The 20,897-nt window shown below is 32.8% G+C and overlaps 1 protein-coding gene across 1 annotated transcript in view; it reads left to right on the forward strand.

Moving 5' to 3' along the window:
• LOC115884884 (protein artichoke) overlaps positions 1 to 19,789 on the forward strand; it is a 40,183-nt gene extending 20,394 nt beyond the window's left edge. The window contains exons 6-16 of the mRNA XM_030903596.1: positions 283 to 529; positions 3,364 to 3,618; positions 4,760 to 4,892; positions 5,070 to 5,238; positions 8,615 to 8,924; positions 10,847 to 11,030; positions 13,206 to 13,306; positions 18,020 to 18,215; positions 18,323 to 18,589; positions 18,699 to 18,945; positions 19,021 to 19,789. Of these exons, the coding sequence (XP_030759456.1) occupies positions 283 to 529; positions 3,364 to 3,618; positions 4,760 to 4,892; positions 5,070 to 5,238; positions 8,615 to 8,924; positions 10,847 to 11,030; positions 13,206 to 13,306; positions 18,020 to 18,215; positions 18,323 to 18,589; positions 18,699 to 18,945; positions 19,021 to 19,378 (2,467 nt within the window). The 3' untranslated portion in view covers positions 19,379 to 19,789. The remainder of the gene's footprint in view (positions 1 to 282; positions 530 to 3,363; positions 3,619 to 4,759; positions 4,893 to 5,069; positions 5,239 to 8,614; positions 8,925 to 10,846; positions 11,031 to 13,205; positions 13,307 to 18,019; positions 18,216 to 18,322; positions 18,590 to 18,698; positions 18,946 to 19,020) is intronic.
• The last annotated feature ends 1,108 nt before the right edge of the window (positions 19,790 to 20,897 follow it).

Here is a 20,897-nt window from a genome sequence, read left to right on the forward strand (position 1 = left end):
TATTTAAAGAAAAACATATATTAGTGTTATTCTATGACAATATTCTAACATAGAATCTTATTTCCTGATAAATAATTTTATTATACCTATTAAAACATAAAATATATTCAAGAAATGGCGATCGAAAAAAAAACGGCGTCATAGACAGCCGATGAGAGATCTAGAGCCGTCTAGAGATTGACCTCACCAAAATTATTATCGATTGTCATTACCCAGCCGTCTTTGACGCCGTTTTTTCTATTTTATGGTATTTTATATATATGATTTTTTTCTATATTTTAGAGGAGCGTTTGCTAGAAATACAGTCCTTAGAGTTCTAAACATGTCATCCAACAAAATAAAAAAGCTAGATTCAAACTCCTTCAGAGGAATGAGGTTCTTGAGACGTTTATTTCTGGCTGACAATCTGCTTACTGACGTTGGTAGAGGTACCTTTTCAGCATTGCAGAGGATAGGAACTATAGATTTAGCCAGAAATTTCTTGAAAAAAATTGACTACCAGATGTTCTTCCAGTTAAACTTTGCTGAGGTAGATATCTATAAAATATAGAGCCATTTATACAGGGTGGTCCGAACTGTATTCCGGAAACGTATTCTGCTGATAAAAATAAGTATAAAAGTTCATATAAATGTATGTCCTAAAATGCTTAGTTTCGGAGATACAGGGTGTAGAAGTTTCATTTTTATTTCGATTTTTCCAAATAATCTCTGAATTAACGTCAATATCTGGATTAAATTTGTGATTTGAGTCTGTTAGTCTTTTGAAATGGGAAATTTGATTGGCATTTTTTACGTAGAAAATCACCTAAATGTATATTTTTTCAGTAAGTAGTTTTATACAGGTACGGACGAAAAGTTATTACTCTTCAAAACAGTTAAAACACATGTATGTGGTGCCCCCTACAAATAGGAGTCATATTGACATCGAAATCAAATTTCTCATATCAAAAAAACTTCCAGACACCAATTTTCATCCAAATATTGACGTTACTTCAGAAATTATTTGGAAAAAAATCGAAATAAAAATGAAACTTCTACACCCTGTATCTCCGAAACTAAGCATTTTGGGACATACATTTATACGAACTTTTTTCCTTATTTTTATCTGCAGAATATGCTGCTGAAGTTTCCGGAGTACAGATCAGACCACCCTGTATAAAAAGTGTCTCTTGAGTATTTTAACCCCAGAAATACACCTATGATGTTTTTCGAAAATATTATTTATTAAAAATATATAATATATATTTTTAATAAAAAAAATATATATATTATTACTAAAAATAAACATTAAGCGGGCCACTCACGATACTGCGGCGCCGCACAGTAGTTCCCTCCCTTATAAAAATTTGGCCAAAACTCAATATATCGAAAAAAATTATTTTGATCATATATGATCAAATATTTTATAATATATATTTAAAAACATGAAAGGTTTGTTATAAAAATATATTTTGGAAATTCATGCACTTTAGAGCACTTATGTGATAACATTTTATATGCAATAGTCTAAAAAAGCATATATAACTGTTTTTGTATCGACAATGAATAAATTACTCACTTAGTGTTTTCAAAATAATATTAAATAGTGCATTTTATAATTAGACCATACTGCACGTATACTTTCCTCATATAATATCAGTTTTTGACAGATAAAATGAAAAAAAATAGTACTAACCATTTGAAAATATCAAAATTATATTGTACCTGTGAAATATATTTTATATACATAACTAAATCAAGGATATCGCAGCTGAACTAAGTGATTGTTTTTAACTTAAATGAAACTTCATAATGTCTTTTTTGAGAACCATGTCAAATTAGCTGCTAATATCTGCTATTCAGCATAAATTGTCTTGTAAACAAATGTCTTATATAAATGTTGCATGGTTTATAAATGTGCATTTAAAAAATTGAAGTAGAGCATTTTAAATATTTGATTGTTAGCCACGCCACAAAAAATGACCGGTATAAGATAATGTGAGTTTTTCTTCACAAATTTATTCTATTTTCTTTGGCGTTAAGAAAATATTGGTAAAGTACAGGGTATTAACATAGTATAGCATTAGATATTAACAAATATAAATTAACCTCAGATTTTAACCAATTTTCGGATATACCTACTATTATTAATGAAAATTTTAATAAATAAGAAATAGCATGGTAACACCGCATAGTCTTTCAAATAAAAATAGTGTCATATATCCACAATTTTATGCTGAATCAAATTATGTACAGAAAAAAGGGAGTTATGATTTAAAAAAGCCCAGGATTTTATCATTACTTTGGGACACCCTTTATACAACAAAATATTTTTAGTATATGCACCTTATATTTTCGTCTACGCAACGACGATATTGAACTTTCTCACACTTATGGGCTACCCTGTATCTTTATTAGCTTATCAACGATTTACCGCATATCTTCTAACCATTGTTCATTCTGTTTGTTGTTTTTTAATTTTTCCTAAATACCTTTATAAAGTAATACTTATTAATATTGGTAAATAAATTGCGCTTTTAAATTCTAATGAATCATCGTTACTTTACCTGTATAATTGAAAACGTCTAACGATAAAGAACTTTTTTTATATGTTTGGCAACTCCAAACGCCTAAATATTTATAGATTTACTAAAAAATATTAACTGATACATTAATTTTCCCCGATATAATAATATACAGGTTTTGGCCACGTACGTCCATAAGAGCGAACCAGTGTGCGCCGTACAACAGAATCGTACAACAAAATTGAACAATTTTGCAGCAAATTGACAACGCTCACTCACGATCAAACATAGTTTAAAAGTGTTGTTCAAGCAAAAATGTCGGAAAGCGAAGAAGATATTTTGTTAGCAACAGCTGCAGTATGTGCAGTGCAAATAATTGAAATGGTTACTAAAAAGATCCACATATTCACATATTAATTTACTCGAAGAATTACGGCTGTACCCAGATGATTGGCGTAATTATCTACGAATGGACGAAGACCATATTTACAGTTACTTAATTTAGTTGCACCCTTCATTAGAAGAAAAGATATAAGTAGATTGCTACACGATCATGATACTCTGGGGCTTTAACTTTCGAAAGACCCGTAAAACTTCGGTAGATTTCAAAAAAACTTAGTTAAAAATTGCTGGGAATATTTAGACATCTTTACAGAAATCGGCACGATTTTACTGCTGCAGTTAAAAGTTTCGAACTGCGATCCAATACAATTCAACTTGGTCGGTTGTGCACACACACGATACAATATTGTCAATTGCCGTCCGATTTTGTCGTATCCAACATAACCGTACTGCGGCGTAGTATCGTGAGTGGCCCGCTTTATTCAACAGATGTTAAATTAATTTTTTAACATTTTAGTTGGTAGATGTATCAGAAAACAACGTGACAGAAGTTCAAAAACTGGCATTCAAAGACTTATACCTGACTACCATCAACCTATCGAAAAACAACATCAGCAAAATTGAAAGTGGAGCTTTTGAAAATTGTGCCAACATGACCAAACTTGATCTGTCATTTAATAGTCTGAAAACACTACCAAAGAAGGCTTTTGATGAAACTACCTATGCTACTGAATTGCAGTTTTCTTATAATTATTTCACCAGTTTTGATCAGGTGAGTTTTTTCATTATAGAATCTTTTTCATTATAAATATATTCTCTATGAGTACAGGGTGTATACATTTTCTTGCGTTTTACAGGGTTTCTCGTTTATGTTTATTTGTACATACATACCTACTGCCATTACTCGCTGACGAGTATTTGACACGCATCAGAAGATGGTCACGCAAAGCGTTTTCTTTCATGAGCTTTTCTGTGACTGAAAAGCCCGATACGTGATGTTATCTGTCTACCGCACTCCGGACATTCAAAAATCTCATTGCTTTGTTACCTTTTTACATTTTGGTTGTCGCTGTTAACTGAGTTTACAATTCTTCTCCATTGCCATCTGCTTCTTCCCAATCATGCTGCATGTTAATCCCCTTTAAGTTTTCACGGTTACTCATAAGTGACTAATCATTTGAGTTTATTTGTAGAGGTACAAAGATATGCGGATTTCACATCACTGTGTTACATTTTTATGAAACTAAAGATGCTACGTACAGATTCGTCCTAGCCCTCTTAGTTTCTGAAATGCAGTGCGAATTTGAAATTGTTGCATTATATTAACTTCCTTTCGTATCTTGGTTATTTTTTTAGAATTTTGTAAGTTATCGAAAAGGTGAAAGTTAAAAAATACATTTTTACCTTATTTGTCGACATAATATACAGATTATAGAGTATATTTTATTTTAAGAAAGCTCATATCAAGACAAATACAATAGAAAAAGTTTGAGTCATATTTAGAAAATGACAGCTTCCAGCGAAATATTTGTTACGCCACTGGATTCTACGTGAATAACTTTAACAATAACTATGGGACACAATTTTTACCTTTTCGATAAGTTATAAGATAACTGAAAAATGCAACGTTTTAAAATTCGCCCTGTATTTCAGCAACTAAGAAGACCTGGACAAATCTGTGTGTAGCATTTTTAGTTTCATAACAAAGTAGGAGTGATGATAATCGCATCTTTGTATATTTCCTCATAAATGAAAAATGAAAAAAAAAATACGATCGAAAAAGGTCGTCACAGATGGCTTTGAAATTAAGATCGCTGTCGTTTTATATGTAAATTTATGCGGGTAATGTAATCGATCGTCATTTTTAAATCCACAGATCATATGATACATTTTAGTAATACAATATTTTTCAGATTCCTCTACATAATATGACAGGTCTGAAAATCTTGAACGTGTCCCATAATCTTATAGAAAACGTACCAAAGAAGACTTTCCCTAAACTGTACGAACTACACACAATAGACATATCCTACAACAACCTTTCAGGTAATCAATTTCCCCTTCTGGTTTTAAAAAATTTCAGGTTTTTCTATTTTTTTTTCAAGAAATATAAATTATAAAAATATTGTATTTTTCATTGTTCCGATTAACAAGGGTCCACTGTATTTCTGAATTCAATATTCTTAACAATTAACAGAGACTAATTTGTACATTTTTTGTCAGATATCTTCAATGCAGTGTTCCAGACATTATTCTCTTTAAGAACTCTGGATTTAAGTCACAACTCTATGACTTCGATCAAGCCAAGTACCTTTGGACCACTACCTACTTTATTGAAACTGGATATGAGTTATAACCAGTTAGAAAACATTGCAAAGAGTGCTTTCACAAGGTTAGTATTCTTGAAATAACAAACTTTAAAAAAAACTGTCAAAATAAAGTAGCAAAATAAGCGTTCTTCATTTAACGTTTTATGTAAAACTGGCTAGGTATTTTTACACAAATGAAGAAGGAAATGAAAGATAAAGGATGTAGAATGTAGAATGTAGAATGTAGAATGTTTAGAAGGGGAGTTAATCACCGCGACCTTATAGATCTATTGTGTGTTCCCCTTTCTTGAGTTATAACGAGTTATAACTCATCATACAGTCTCAGGGCTTTAAGAAAAGCCAGTATCTGAGACGGCTCCACAGAGGCCAGCTCTCCATCCTCGACATCAGACGTGCCAAGGTTCATGGCACGAATGGTCGTCGTCTCGGCACTCAGTGATAAGGTGTTCTGGTGTTTCCCCATTTTCCCCACAAAATCTGCATTCGCCGTTGTTTCTCAGTTTCAGCCTACTGAGGTGTTCGTAGAGGAGACAGTGTCCTGTTAGAAACCCCGTGACAATCCGAAGATTGTTTTTACTTAAATCAAGGAAAACCTTTGATTTTTCTCGGTCATAAGTTCTAAGGAACTTTTTCGAGTGTCTTAGACCGTTGGAGGACACCCATTCCAAGTTACGGATGGAGTCTTCCAGATTCTTCAGTTCCGCTTTCAGTTGGTTCCCGTTTGGAAAACAGAACGGTTCTGGTCCAGTTAGTGGAGTGTTCGCTCCTTTCCTACTAGATCATTTGCTTTTTCATTGCCTTCTATCCCTTGGTGAGCAGGCACCCAGAGTAGGAGGACTTTATTTTCTTTGCCTAATTTGTTGAGCTTCTCTAGGCATTCTTTGACCAACTTCGAATTGATGGTTACTGAGTTGATCGCGTTAAGTGCTGCTTGACTATCGGATAGGATGGCAATTTCCTGTTTTCGATAGTTCCTATCCAAGATAAATTGTACGCATCTTTCGATAGCGCAAATTTCTGCCTGAAGGATACTGGGGTAGGTGCCCATTGGTTCGGAGTATTCAGTTTTCGGCCCAAATACTCCTATCCCTGTCCCTGCTTTGGTTTTGGAAGCATCAGTATACCACGTGATGGTATGGTCTTTTATATGCTGAGTAAGCGTTTCTTTCTTCCAATCCTTTTTATTACTCAATACTACAGTGAGGTGTTTCTCAAAGTTGTAAATTCTTGGTATGTCATCCACTGGGAGTTGGAGAAGTGGAATTTTCTTTTTGAGGGTGTTCCAAGCCCCTGACCTGAAAATTCTCCCAGTACTGTTTCCGTCAATGACCATTCTAATCATTGTCGCATTGGCATAACTACCGACGACAATATGCAGTGGTGTTAGGTCTAGAATGACCTCCATTGCTGCTGTTGGACATGTTCTCATGGCACCTGTGATGCAGATACATGCCAGTCTCTGTACTTTGCACAGGGTTTGCCTTGCTGTACGTTGCTCTAGTTTTGTATACCAAGCAACTGCTCCATAAGTAATCATGGGTCTTACTATCATGGTATACATCCAGCGCAAAATGTTAGGGGCGCAGCCCCACCTATTTCCCGCCAGTCTTCTGCATATCATGAGAGCCTTTGTGGCTTTGCTGGTAATGTTCTTAATATGCCTGTTCCAGAGAAGTTTACTATCCAGGGTTATTCCCAGATATTTCACTTCCTGTGATGGCAGTATTTCCTTTCCATCTAGATGGATTCTTTTCAAGTTTTTCAAACTTCGCTTTCTGGTGAATGGCACTACTGCGGTTTTATCTGAGTTAATACTCAGCCCGACAGTCCTGCACCATCTCTCAGCGATGCGGAATCCTCTTTGGATAATATCACACAGGGTGCCTTCATGTTTCCCCTGTGCAATGATGACTATGTCATCTGCGTACCCTATGCAGTGTATTCCAGCTAGAGTTAATTCTTCCAGTAGTTCATCCACTACCAAGCTCCACAGTAGGGGGGAGGTCACTCCACCTTGTGGAGTTCCTTGCGTTGTTTAAGATAAAGGATTATACTATATCCGTATAGCAGCACATTTTTAGACAACTTCTTCATTTTTAAGATTTTGATGGTTAAACAACAACAAAATATTTCTTATGTTTGGACTAAATTTTCTCAAAAATAAAGAAAAAATTTAAAATTTCGTTACAATACGGAAATAGATTGAAGTTTTGTGATTACAGTGATATATAATTTATATGGTTTTGTAACAAATTTCTCGCTATTTTATGGCAAATGCTGAAGCTCTGCAAACCTTAATCAAACCTTAATCAAAGCACGTGTGTTTGGAATTTTGGGAAAATCAGTTTTATTGTTTTAAGGCTGATTCATGGTACACCGGGCCGTACCCGAGCCGGGCACGTTCCGTAAAGTAGACACCGAGCCACGTCCGGGCCTTCAATATATGCTACACCGAGTTGACAACGGGGATCATGTCCGTGCCGATTATATTCTAGAAAACAGTGTTGCCGCAGTGGTACATTTGTACCAAATTTGATACTTTTAATTCTATTTGGTACAGTAGTACTACATTTTCAAATCCAGGATGATTTGGTACAATAATTATTTCCCACGCGCACCGAAATTGAATAGATATTTAATAATTATTGTCGTTGATATTGCATTAAACGCGCTTACCGATACCATTCGGAGAAAATCCGCATTAATTAACGACGTATTATAAACGTTGTAATGTCTATAGCGTTGCCTATATTAAATAACCCGAAGAAAAAACTTGAAAATTTACTGTTTCTAACATGCTTCTATATTTGCGTTTTTTTTAAATAAAATTTAAGTTTTCCAAGTATTGTGTGTAGTATTAGAATTACTTAGAATTCTTCAACCTATACATACTTATAATTGGGTTTTCTGAATTTCTATTTCATGTTTTTCGTCTCGATTTGTGTCTTTCTCCAGGAAGTTTTTTTATGTAGAAATTTATGAAGAAATTCACAGCGACCAAACCGGTTAAAGTCATTTGCAGATGTATTTTGTTGTGCTTTAAAAAATTGTACCAAAGTGGTACATTTTTAGTTTATAATGTGGTACGCGCTAAAAGTTGGGTGCGGCAACACTGCTAGAAAACAGTCGCTATAGGCCCGTAGACGAACGAAGTATTTAGCCCGGGCGACTCATTTATGTTTGCCGCAACGGGGCCGGACCGTAGCGGATCCGAGGAAAAATGTACACCGACATTTCTCGGACGGGGCACGGACGGGTTCCGGCGAAGCTCGGCCCGTGCTCGGCTTAGCATGAATGCATAGGTATAAATAACATTTGACAATGTTTGGCCGTGCTTTCACCGTCGCACGGCCCCGGCCCGTCACGGTGTACCATGAATCAGCCTTTAATCTTATATTGTTTAGCTATTCGCCTTATAATTTCTGTTTTTTTTTTCAGATTGGCTAGTACCAGGGAGTTGATTCTACACCACAATAATATCAGTTCCTTGTTTATCCTTCCAATATCAACCTCCCATTTGGATCTATCCCACAATAACTTTGAAGAACTGCCTTCAAAATTATGGCCTTCGATGAACTCACTGTTAAATCTGGACTTGAGTTTTAATAATCTCGGGGATAGCTTGGAGCCGGGCAGTTTTATGAACTTGCTAACGTTGCAGAGGTTGAATTTGAGTTACAACGGTATGACCCAACCACCTTGGGCTGCCATAAGTGAGATGACGTCTTTGCAGTACTTGTATATGCAGGTAAAATAGGCTATTGGTATAAACTTAGACAATCAAAATTATTTTAGGGTATAATTTCAGGGTAAAGTAACAAGATTATTAATTTTAACAATTCTTTTAGCTAACAGAATTTCTTTATAATTAATTTCAGGGTACTTCAACTTAACAAAATTATTTAAGGGTAACAAATTTTACAGCATTTCAAGGGAACGAAACTATTTCATGGCATATTAAGGTAAAAACATACCAGGCCAACAATTTTTTAGATAACATTGAAAAAAAAATTTCAAGATAAATAATGTACGGCATTTGAAACTGACAAAACAATTTAGGGTAACCATTTTAGGGTATTTCAATATAACAAAGCAATTTTAGGATAAAAATTTTATTTCAGGTTAACAATTTCTTTAGATAATATAATTTTTCAAGATAAAAATTTCAGGGCATTTTATGGTCACATCTTTATTTTAGGGTATCAATTTTTTAGATAACAGAGTTTTTCCAAGAAGAAAATTTTTATCTATTGTATAATATAATATTTAAAACAAAAAAATGTACAAAAAATGGCTCACAAATGGCTTATATGACATAAATTAGGTTTGATTGACGAATTCAATTGTTTTTGGTCACTTCCTGTTTCATCGGAAATGACTAGAACTTTTGATTTGTAAATGGCACCCTTGGTATTTCTTTACTTTATTCTATAGAAAATGACACTAATGACACTCTGAATAGAACGGCATATCATATGTCAACTTTTAACATTTTCGCTTTAAAAAAATCGAATTTTTAATTTCAATCTAGAGTGCCTGTACTAAAAACACTAATTTTTAATTAAGGAGCCTTGGAAAAATAGTTTTGATCGTCTAATGTTTTTCGTGTCTTGTTCTGGCCGGTTAAAAGATACTCAAATCGTATTTTTGATCATATCTCAATATTTTCAAATGGTACGATGGTGGTTCATTAGCATATTTGGAAAAAAAAATTAGGAATAATTTGGTACCACACACTTGGTATTTCGAGTCAAGTTGTTATGAACCACATGTTACAAAAATTTCAAATAAACCATATGTAAAAATGTCAAAAGTTGATATATGAAATGTCATTCTATTCAGAGTGTCATTTTCTATAGAATAAAGTAGAAATATAGTGCCATTTACCGGGAGTGCCATTTAAAAATCAAAAGTTGGCGGTCAAAAATCCGGTGAAACAGGAAGTAGCTAAAATCAATTGAATACTCCTAGATTAAAAATTAGTGTTTTTAGTACAGGCACTCTAGATTGAAATTAAAAATTCGATTTTTTAAAGCGAAAATGTTAAAAGTTGACATATGATATTTTATGCCGTTTTATTCAGAGTGTCATTTTCTATCGAATAAAGTAAAAAATACCAAGGGTGCCATTTAAAAATGAAAAATTGTAGTAATTTCCGGTGAAACAGGAAGTGACCAAAAACAATTGAATTCGTCAATCAATCCTATTTTATGTCAAATACTAACATACCAAATCTCGTTTTTTTATCTGAAAAAATAAAAAAGTTATAGGGGGGTGAGCCACTTTTGAGACGCACCCGGTATTAAAACTATTTTAGGGTAACAATTTTACGGCATTTTCGTTACAACATTATTTCAGGGTAACCATTTTTTTAGATAACATAATTTTTTCATAATAGACATTTCGAGGTATTTGAAGGCAATAAAACTATTTTAGGGTATTATAAGGTAAAAAAATCAGGATAACACATTTTTTGGGGCAACAATTTCAGGGTAATAAAATATTTGAGGGTAACACTTTTTTAGATAATCACAGAATATTTTAGGGCAACAATTTTAGGGTATTTTAAGGTAACAAAATTATTTTAGGGTAACATTTTTTAGAGAACAAAATATTTTTTAGAAGCAAAAATTTCAGTTGATTTTAAGGTAACAATATACTATATTTCAGGGTAACAATTTGACGAAACTGAACCGCAACGCTTTCGGCAAGATGCCCGTCATGTTCGAGCTGGATCTATCGGACAATAGCATCGACAACGTGACCGCCAAGGCGTTCGAGGGCTTGCTGCAACTGATAAAGTTGAAATTGAGTCGTAACGATATTACGGCCATTCCGAACGGAGCGTTCCAAGGTAAGTTTCCGCCGTATTAAATAATATTTCCAGGGTTCTGGAAGGAAATTGGCCACAGATTCGGGCGATTGCGAAGTTATAATAGGGGCGGTAATTTTGTATACGACCTAAATAGAAACTTTAGTCAATGTGGTGAATATGGTGAACATAGGAATATTATATTATCCAAGAGAGGAAAAAAAAGCATTTAAGCTTTATTCAGGACCTTAAAATTATGGTTTCAATTAGCGTAGAAGTATGTTCTTCTAATTTCAACGTGAGCAATTGGGACGTCAAAATTAGTGGTATTACTAGGTTTAGTAGGGTTCAGAACCGGGACTCGAAATTATTAATTCCCGGTTCTTTCGGTACTTTTGGGAGAGAATAAAATTTTCTATAAAAAAGGTTTTATGAAAATTTTGGCTAAAGTCAACCGTTTAGGCACAAAATCCCTGGAAATTTTACAATTTTGATATTTTATAATAATTTTGATATTTTACAATATGATATATTATGTATAGTCGATTTTCCGAAATCAAATGTCGATTAGAGTTCACTAAAACTAGTTTTAGTTTAGTTTCTTCAATTTTGTCATGAAACAGTGGCGTATCATTAATTCGCTTATTAATTTATGAATAATTAATTGTCGTGCTGGACAGCATTCATTGCGAACTTACATACCACCAGGTTCAGCATTGGTCTGGTTGTACCAAAGATGCCGAAGAATGGGGTTGGAAGAAAGGATTAAAATGTTCAATAATTTGTGCATACTGCAATGAAAAATCCTGTGACAACGTCACTGAAGTGTCACTCGACGTATCCGATGAAGAGGAGTTGGACTTGTCTGTAGATATCCCTCTGGTGGCTGAAGATGAAGAGTTAGACGTATTGAGAGACCACCCTGATGAGCCCAACACAGCAGATACGATCGACTTTGACATCAATGAGCCAGATCCGTCGGGCTTGTGCAGATAAGATTTTAATTTATCTAGTGGAGTAGGCCTCCGGGGAGACAACGTTAAAATAAACGCGTCATATACTTTACCTCTTGGGTGGTGTGGAAACAAGTACACATTTTCAATAATTAAAATTAATTATTCATAAATTAATGAGCGAATTAATGATACGCCATTGTTTTATGACAAAATTGAAGAAACTAAACTTAAACTAGTTTTAGTGAACTCTAATCGACATTTGATTTCGGAAAATCGACTATACATAATATATCATATTTTACGCAAAATTGTAAAATTTCTAGGGATTTTGTGCCTAAACGGTCAACTTTAGCGAAAATTATCATGAAACCTTTTTTATAGGAAATTTTATTCTCTTTAATTTTACTCTTCTCAAATTTTTGCGAAAAACGCATAGTTTTCGAGATATTCACAAAATACCGATTTTGGGCGCCATCTTGGCAAGATGGCGGCGCCGGCGGCAAGTCTGGAAATGTGCGTTTTATGGATTTTAGGTAGGGACCCCAAAACCTATAAACCTGCAAAGTTGCAAAACTTCCGGACTTTGTTCCAAGCAAAAATCCCCAATGACTGAACTATATACCTTTTTCTTTACTTGTGTTCATGTTTGTGTCCATGTTATATTTTTCATGACTGATTACGTAATAGTTTGATATTATTTTTATTAAAAATTTCAATTTTTTATTCGTTTTACTTTGAAAAACCATCTCTTGTTTTCTGATTGATGAACTGCACCACCACTGACCAAAAATTAGTCAGTACCGACAGTAGCGAAAAAAACGGGAAATCCCGGTTTCTAAGAGGCGCGGTACCGAAATTTCCGGTTCCGAAAAACAGCTCCGGTTCCGGAAACCCATGGTAGTACTTTTCAAATAATAAAAAAAATTAACAAACTATTAACTTTTTCTGAACGGAGGTGTTTTATCTTTAGGATTACCTAGTAGCTGTTGAAAGTTGTTACAAAAGTTTTAGCAACATAAAAATTGAACTAAACGGTATATTATGATTTGAAATACATCACTAGAGCGTTTCGTACTTGAGCTTTCCAACCGAACAAATCCAAACAAAAGACTATTCTCTCTCTACTTTCGCACAGTGTATATCCCGGATGGATGTGGCTAATCTTCCAGAAGAGACGGGTCGATATGCGCGTATAACGAACGATACGGGATACGGGAATGGGAATAAACGGGAATAAAAGACGAATTTATCCGTTTTTCAGGCTTGGTCGCACTCACCGATCTGGATCTGTCCGGTAACAGACTGGTCAAGCTGGACAACAAAACGAACGGGGTGTTCGAGGAGTGTCTGTCTCTGGAAAGGGTGAGTTATTGGATATAAATAGACGTGAAATCTGGATAAATAATACTATACAGGGCGTATAATAGAATAATGCATACTACAGAGATCTCGTAAATCGTCACCCTAGAATAAGATTGTTCTATAGACCATTTCGATGAAACTGAGAAAACAAAGTTTAAAGTTTAAACTGGATATCCGTGAAGACTATATACCAGAATGGTTCTATTAAACATATAAATTAAAGGTAATATAAAAACCTATCAAACATATGTATTTATTTTACTTTTAGAAGCTTTATTTAAAAAATATTAGTGATTTTAGATTTGGATATAGAACAAATGTGTCTATTAGCTGTGCATTGAGCCGATTTTAGGGATATAGAACAAAATAAGGGGATATAGAATAATATAATACTCATTTTAAGCTGATTTATTTGTATTTCAAAATATTACTTCAACACAAAATAACTGAAGTGGGGACCTTTCTATTAAAATTAAGAGCTCATACTTGGAGATAATTTTTTTGAGATGCCTACTAACCTTTTTCTTATATACAGGGTTGTTCACCACATACGACACGGAGTATTGTAGCTAAACGATTAGATTCTTACAAATTTTAAGTTTTGGGTTCGTTGAAGGACTATTAGAGCTACAATTTAGAAATAATTTTAGAAGATACAGAGTGTCCCAAATAAGTAAAAAATGCTATAGTTGTATTTTTTTAAATGGAACACCCTGTATATTATTCTATTTTTAGATTCTACGATTGAAATAAAGGTAAATTTTATTAAGATCTATCACACTTAAACCTTACCGTTTTTGAAATATTTTCAATTTTGTGAAATTGCAGTAAAAATTTTAAGGCTTCATTTCTCCAAGGGTATCAAAGTTTTTAATACTAAATATTTACTGAAGTTTATTTATTGATCAGTTATTGTGTAGCAATAATAAAAATGATACTACCTTATACAGAGTGTCTAAAATTTTATTTTAAATAATTACTAGCTTTAAACGGCAATAACTTGTTTAATTTAAATAGAACGCCCTGTATATTTTCGGAAAATCAGATGCATAATTTAATTGTCTATCAAACTGTATTATACCACTTTTTACCTATCCCTTCAAGTTTTTGTAGAAAATGCATTTTCTTATAATTTAGACCTCATTTATCAATATACCCATGGAATATTGACATTTTAGATTGTTTTTAAAGCAGCAAATGTACAAAATGTACAGGCTAGTAATATTATCGTTTTTAACAAAATGATAATATTACTAGCCCATTTGTATGCAAAAAAAACTATTTAAATCTTCATAAAAGAGTATACCATTAATTAAATATACCACCATTATTTCCGCCCAAATACTAATTAATTACATACTTAAATATGTTCGTGAATAAATTATTCTAAATAAATGTGGATTTGAACCAGAAATCAATATAATAATAATAAGTTATAAAAATGAATGTCTCTGTTGTTACAACTAAGCATTTGTCAAAAAATGAAATATCATTTTTAAGGTGTTACTTTTTACCACACTGTCTAATACACATAAAAAAATCAGTTTTTTACTTTTTGGAGCAATTATTATTAATCAACGCAAACAGTCAATTCATGTAGTTTGAATACTGGAATCATATTAATTGGTCCTCTTTAACAAATATTTAAACAGTTTTTTTTTATTTTTTAATGAAATAAACAAACTATATCGACAATATTAGTATCTGTACTCTTTAAAAATTTGGTACATCTTTGAAAATAATCTAAAATGTCAGTATTCCATGGGTATATTGATAAATGAATTTAAAATTACAAGAAAATGCATTTTCTACGGAAACTTGAAGCTATAGGTAAAAAAATGGTATAATACAATTTAAGAGACAATTAAATTGTGCATCTGATTCTCATAAAATATACAGGGTGTACCATTTAAATTAAACAAGTTATTGCCGTTTAAAGCTAGTAATTATTTAAAATAAAATTTTAGACACTCTGTATAAGGTAGTATAATTTTTATTATTGCAACACAATAACTGATCAATAAATAAACTTCAGTAAATATTTAGTATTAAAAACTTTGATACCCTTGGAGAAATGAAGCCTTAAAATTTTGACTGCAATTTCACAAAAATTGAAAATATTTCAAGAACGGTAAGGTTTAAGTGTAATAAACCTTTATCAAATTTACCTTTATTTTAATCGTAGAAACTAAAATGTAATAATATACAGGGTGTTCCATTTAAAAAAATACAACTTTGATATTTTTTATTTATTTGGGACACTCTGTATCTTGTAAAAATATTTTTAAATTGTAGCTCTAATAGTCCTTCAACGAACCCAAAACTTACAATTTGTAAAAATCTAATCGTTTAGCTACAATACTCCGTGTCGTATGTGGTGAACAACCCTGTATAGTCGATTTTTTTGACCCACCCTAATGAACAGTGAGTGGAATGACGCTTCTTTCTTAATCACTTTACGTATTTGTAAGATATTAATTATTAAATTTATTTTCATAATTGCAGATATATAAATATACAGAGATATACAGAGCGAGTCTTAAATAAGTGCAAATATTTTTAGAGGTGGTATATTTCGACCCCAGGAACACGTCTACGAGTTTTTTTTTCGCGAAAAAAACGTTGAAAATCGTGCATTTTCTTTTAAATTTTTCTGTATGTTTTATAAACCTTTTTAGTACTGCCTGTTCCTCGCAAATTTTCCCACGGTATAATTTCTTAATGTCTGTTATTACCATGGTTACGGCACTAAAAGGGATGTAAATACAAAAAAAAATCCGGTGGTTTTCAAATTTTTTTAAAAATAAATCTGTTTTTGTAAGTTTTCAAACTTGAATAACTCGGTTATTTTGCACTTATAATAATTGAAAAATATGTTTCTTTTAGCGAGATCTACTAGCCCTGAAAATATTTGCACTTATTTAAGATTCACCCTGTATAATAATAAATGATAAAAATATGTTTTTCAGTTTTTTTAATAAAATTATTAGAAATATAAGATGCGTCTTGAAATCAAAACTATGCTAGGTACTTACTACTTATTCTTGGTCTGTATTTGCTTTATGATAAACATCGTAAATTACGATTCGTAATCTTAAGTCATACAGGGTGGTCAAAATTCCATTCCAAACTTTCTGAAATATAAAATAATTTTTCTTAGTATTTTTGATTAAAGAGGTAAGAAAATTAATAAAGATATTAATTTAATTTAAAGAGATAATAAAACAAAAGTCTTGCTATGTACGGTACCCTCTTTTTTCTTAAAATTATCTAATTTTCAACCAATACGTTCCAATTTTCAAAGGTTTCCTTTATAAGAAAAAAGAGCAGGAAAAGGTTTTTCGATAAGAACGATACGGTTTTAGGCCCTATCTCGTCTGGAAAATTGCTTTTATGAGATAAGAAATAAGATGTTTCGGAAAAAATGCCCGTGGGTACGGGAAAATAACCCTATAAGTGAAAAGAAAGAAAAAATAAGAAGGAAACTTGGGCTAATCTTTAATTTTCTAATACAACACACTCTGGTCTGTGAGGTATTTGGTAAATATAAACAAAAATTAAAAAATATTACTAGAGACTAACAGAATTATCGTATTTTTGAAGCATCTTAAAACAAGAACAAATTATAAATAAATGAAATTTATAAAAATTTATCAAAAGTTTATTTTTTTATTGGGATCGAAACATACTACCCCTAAAACCCCTTTATCTTAGATAGGAACTATCGAAAACAGGAAATTGCCATCCTATCCGATAGTCATGCAGCACTAAACGCGCTCTACTCAGTAACCATCAATTCGAAGTTGGTCAAAGAATGCCTAGAGAAGCTCAACAAGTTGGGCAAAGAAAATAAAGTCCTCCTACTCTGGGTGCCTGCTCACCAAGGGATAGAAGGCAATGAAAAAGCAAATGATCTAGCTAGGAAAGGAGCGAACACTCCACTAACTGGACCAGAACCGTTCTGTTTTCCAAGCGGAAACCGACTGAAAGCGGAACTGAAGAATCTGGAAGACTACAAACGCAACTTGGAATGGGTGTCCTCCAACGGTCTAAGACACTTGAAAAAGTTCCTTAGAACCTACGACCGAGAAAAATCAAAGGTTTTCCTTGATTTAAGTAAAAACAATCTTCGGATTGTCACGGGGTTCCTAACAGGACACTGTCTCCTCAACGAACACCTCAGTAGGCTGAAGCTGAGAAACAACGGCGAATGCAGATTCTGTGGGGAATATGGGGAAACACCTCATCACTGAGTGCGCCGAGACGACGACCATTCGTGCCATGAACTTTGGTACGGCTGATGTCAAGGATGGAGAGCTGGCCTCTATGGAGCCGTCTCAGATACTGGCTTTTGTTAAAGCCTTGAGACTGTATGATGAGTTATAACTGGTTATAGCTCAAGAAAGGGGAACACACAATAGATCTTTAAGGTCGCGGTGACTAACTCCCCTCCTAAACATTCTACATTCTACTACCCCTGAAAATATTTGCACTTATTAAAGACTCACCCTGTATATATACCTGTGTATACTTTTTACTGAGTATACTTCAGATTTTTTTCTAATTCTCAAATCAAATTCAAATATTTCAAATGAAAGAGTACTGTCAAAAATGGAGGTTCATGATATTGATTTCTCTTCTAATGCATGAATACATGTATGGCATTATACTCCTTCCTTAATCTGTTTATTCAAAGGTTTTTAATATTTTCAGCTGAATCTCAGTCATAACAAGATCACTTTCATCACGAGGAAGATGTTTCCAAGCAACCCCTACTACCCCTACAAATTAAACGTCATAGATTTGTCCTACAACTCTATTCCAGTGATTACTCATGATCTAACATTCGGTACTGGAAAACTGGAAGTACTCAATATGAGCCACAATGCTATAGCGGATATCAGAAAAAGTAAGGCAATATTTTTAATTTTCTCCTAATTAAAGTTTTTTTTATACCAATCATATTTTTTATCAAGATGTTGTCAAGACCTAGTATAATTATTCCTTTTATTTTAGGTGTTATTGGTAATTTAACAAGACTTAGGACACTAGATCTGTCTTACAACAAGCTCCATGACATAACATCAGATGTTGAATTCTTCCGGTTACCAAAAAATGTGTCTACATTATTTTTGGCCATGAATGAGTTAACTGAACTGCCATGGAATCACATTAAAAACGTCTCAAAGATGGATTATCTGGATGTCAGCAATAACCAGCTTCAAAATATTGTTCCTGAGATGACTGAAATGATTATAAAGGGTGCTAAAGTGAATTTTGAAGGTTGGTATGGCTATATTTTAAGCTTTGCTGCCTACTTAGTTCCTTGTAGTTTTTGCTAAATTCATTTTGAAACCTACTGTATTGCTTATTGCTTTATTTGTGATTTTAGGGAATCCATTGTATTGTGACTGCTTCCTTCGGCCACTCTTACGTCATTTCAAAAGTCAATTGACCCTAGATCCGGTATTCAAGACTGTCAAATGTGTATCACCACCATATTTGGACTCGAAGAATTTCTACGAAATATCCGAGGAACAGCTGACTTGTCCTTCAAATGTCAACACTACCAGACTACTTGATAGTCTTGAAGGAGATTTTGGTGTGTTGTCTGACTTGAAATTTAGAGAATTGAGCATGTAAGTATTTTAATATACACTGAAAAAAAATTATAGGACTTATACCAATCGTCATTTCTTTTTTTTTAATCATAGCAAAAAGAACATCCTTAGAGTAAAATGGCGCATCTTAAAACACGATGACATTGCTGACACGGCGGTCTACATCCGTCAAAGCAACAACTCAGTGAACATCCCCTTCCAAGCGTCGTTGCCATATTTCCAAAGAGTCCTGGAAATTGACGTAAAGAACAAATCTAAAATAAATTTAGACTCAGGAACGGATTACGAGATTTGTGTTTTGGCCAAAACTAGTCGAAACTTTTTGAGGAAATTTTATCCTGACCAATGCAGAAATTTGAAGGATACGTTAAATGGTGGGAGTACTTTTAGTACCGATTTTCTTCTGTTTTATATGTCTTTGATTATAATGTTTAGTAGAATTTTTTGCTGATCAAAGCGTCAGTTATTTTTCTGACGTATGTCGAAAAAAAACGGCGTCATTGTGGCTTTTGAAACTATATAATAATTCTAGGCATTTTTCCATTTGAATATTATATGTATATTGGAAATTATTTATGGTAATTTTTAATAAATGATTCTAGTAGTTGAAACAACAGGAATTATCAACATAAATTTTAATTTCAAAAGCCACTTGGACACTTCTTTTTTCATCGTTTGACATTTTAAAAATTATTTAAAAAATATGTCTATTTTTTGTGTCTTGAGATCGTTTAATATTTTTTTTGATAAAATACTTATATGTATTTCATAAATAATTCATGATTAGAGATATGAAATGTTAATTTATTTTACCAAAATTGTTATAAATAATGATAATAGCCAACTTGTGTGATAAGTAATGTTTATATAAATTAATAATAGAAGAAATTCAATAAATGTTATTGTTACTTATTCTTGTTTTTCTTTAGTTAAATGCTCAAATGGCAGTCAAAGAGGTACTGTTCGCATGGTTTAAATCACGATTTAAATCGTGATTTAAATCAAGTGATTTTTTATTTTAATCATGTGATTTATATAAAAAAAATCTACTTTTTTAAAACTTTATAATAAATCGAAAAATAACTGCAAAAGTTATAAAAATGTGTCCTAGGAAACCATAAAAAATATTTTTATAAAAGATATACCTTATAAAAATATTAAACTTGCTATTGTAACGTCTAAATACTTCTAGAATTTTTGATTTTTGAAAAGTTCTCACAGAAAAAACATGAAAAAACTGGGACACAGCGAACAGTTTGAATAATAGACATATTCACTAATTTCTAATTTCAATGAATTTCGATAGCTACATATGAGTAAAAAACATGACACTCAAAATTTTTCTTAAAAACTATAATTTTCTCACATAAACGCAAAACAAAATTGAGAAATGCAGCAAGGCTAGAAAACGTACCCGGCTCGAGGCTACCTGTTTTTGACGTCACTGCTTTGATCGATCGATGACGTCCGTACGTTCGTGCATTTGCCGCATTGTTTTTGCAGACGTTCGCAAAGTGTATTGTTTATTTTCATTGTTTTGGTGTTTTGAAGAAGTAAAATGAGTTCAAATAAGTGGTGTTTTGTCCCTGGGTGTATTAATACTTCAAAAAATAATCCACAGAAGTTTAAATCGTTACTTTGCGCCCCTTGCTTTTAATTCATATTTTCTACTTTTAAGTGCATTTAATTTTAAGCTTGTTTTTAAAAAGTTTTTTTTATGAATTTTTTCACTTGTAAATTATTCGCTTAATATGGGTCCTATAGGGTGTCCAATTTAAAATGAGGTACATGGGGATCTTGGAAACCGTTGAAGATACAAAGTCGGTTAAATGTAAGCAAAGTTGCGTATTTATGTGCCCAAAAATAATCTAGGTCTATTTTATTTTAAATCCATACCGGTTACGTAGATACAAGGTGAAAAAGAAAAATTGAACATTTTCGAAAAACCACCATATTTTCTTTATTATTGG

The sequence above is a fragment of the Sitophilus oryzae genome, unplaced genomic scaffold, assembly GCF_002938485.1.
Source record: "Sitophilus oryzae breed Bouriz unplaced genomic scaffold, Soryzae_2.0 scaffold_358_pilon_pilon, whole genome shotgun sequence".
Classification (NCBI taxonomy): Eukaryota; Metazoa; Arthropoda; class Insecta; order Coleoptera; family Curculionidae; genus Sitophilus; species Sitophilus oryzae.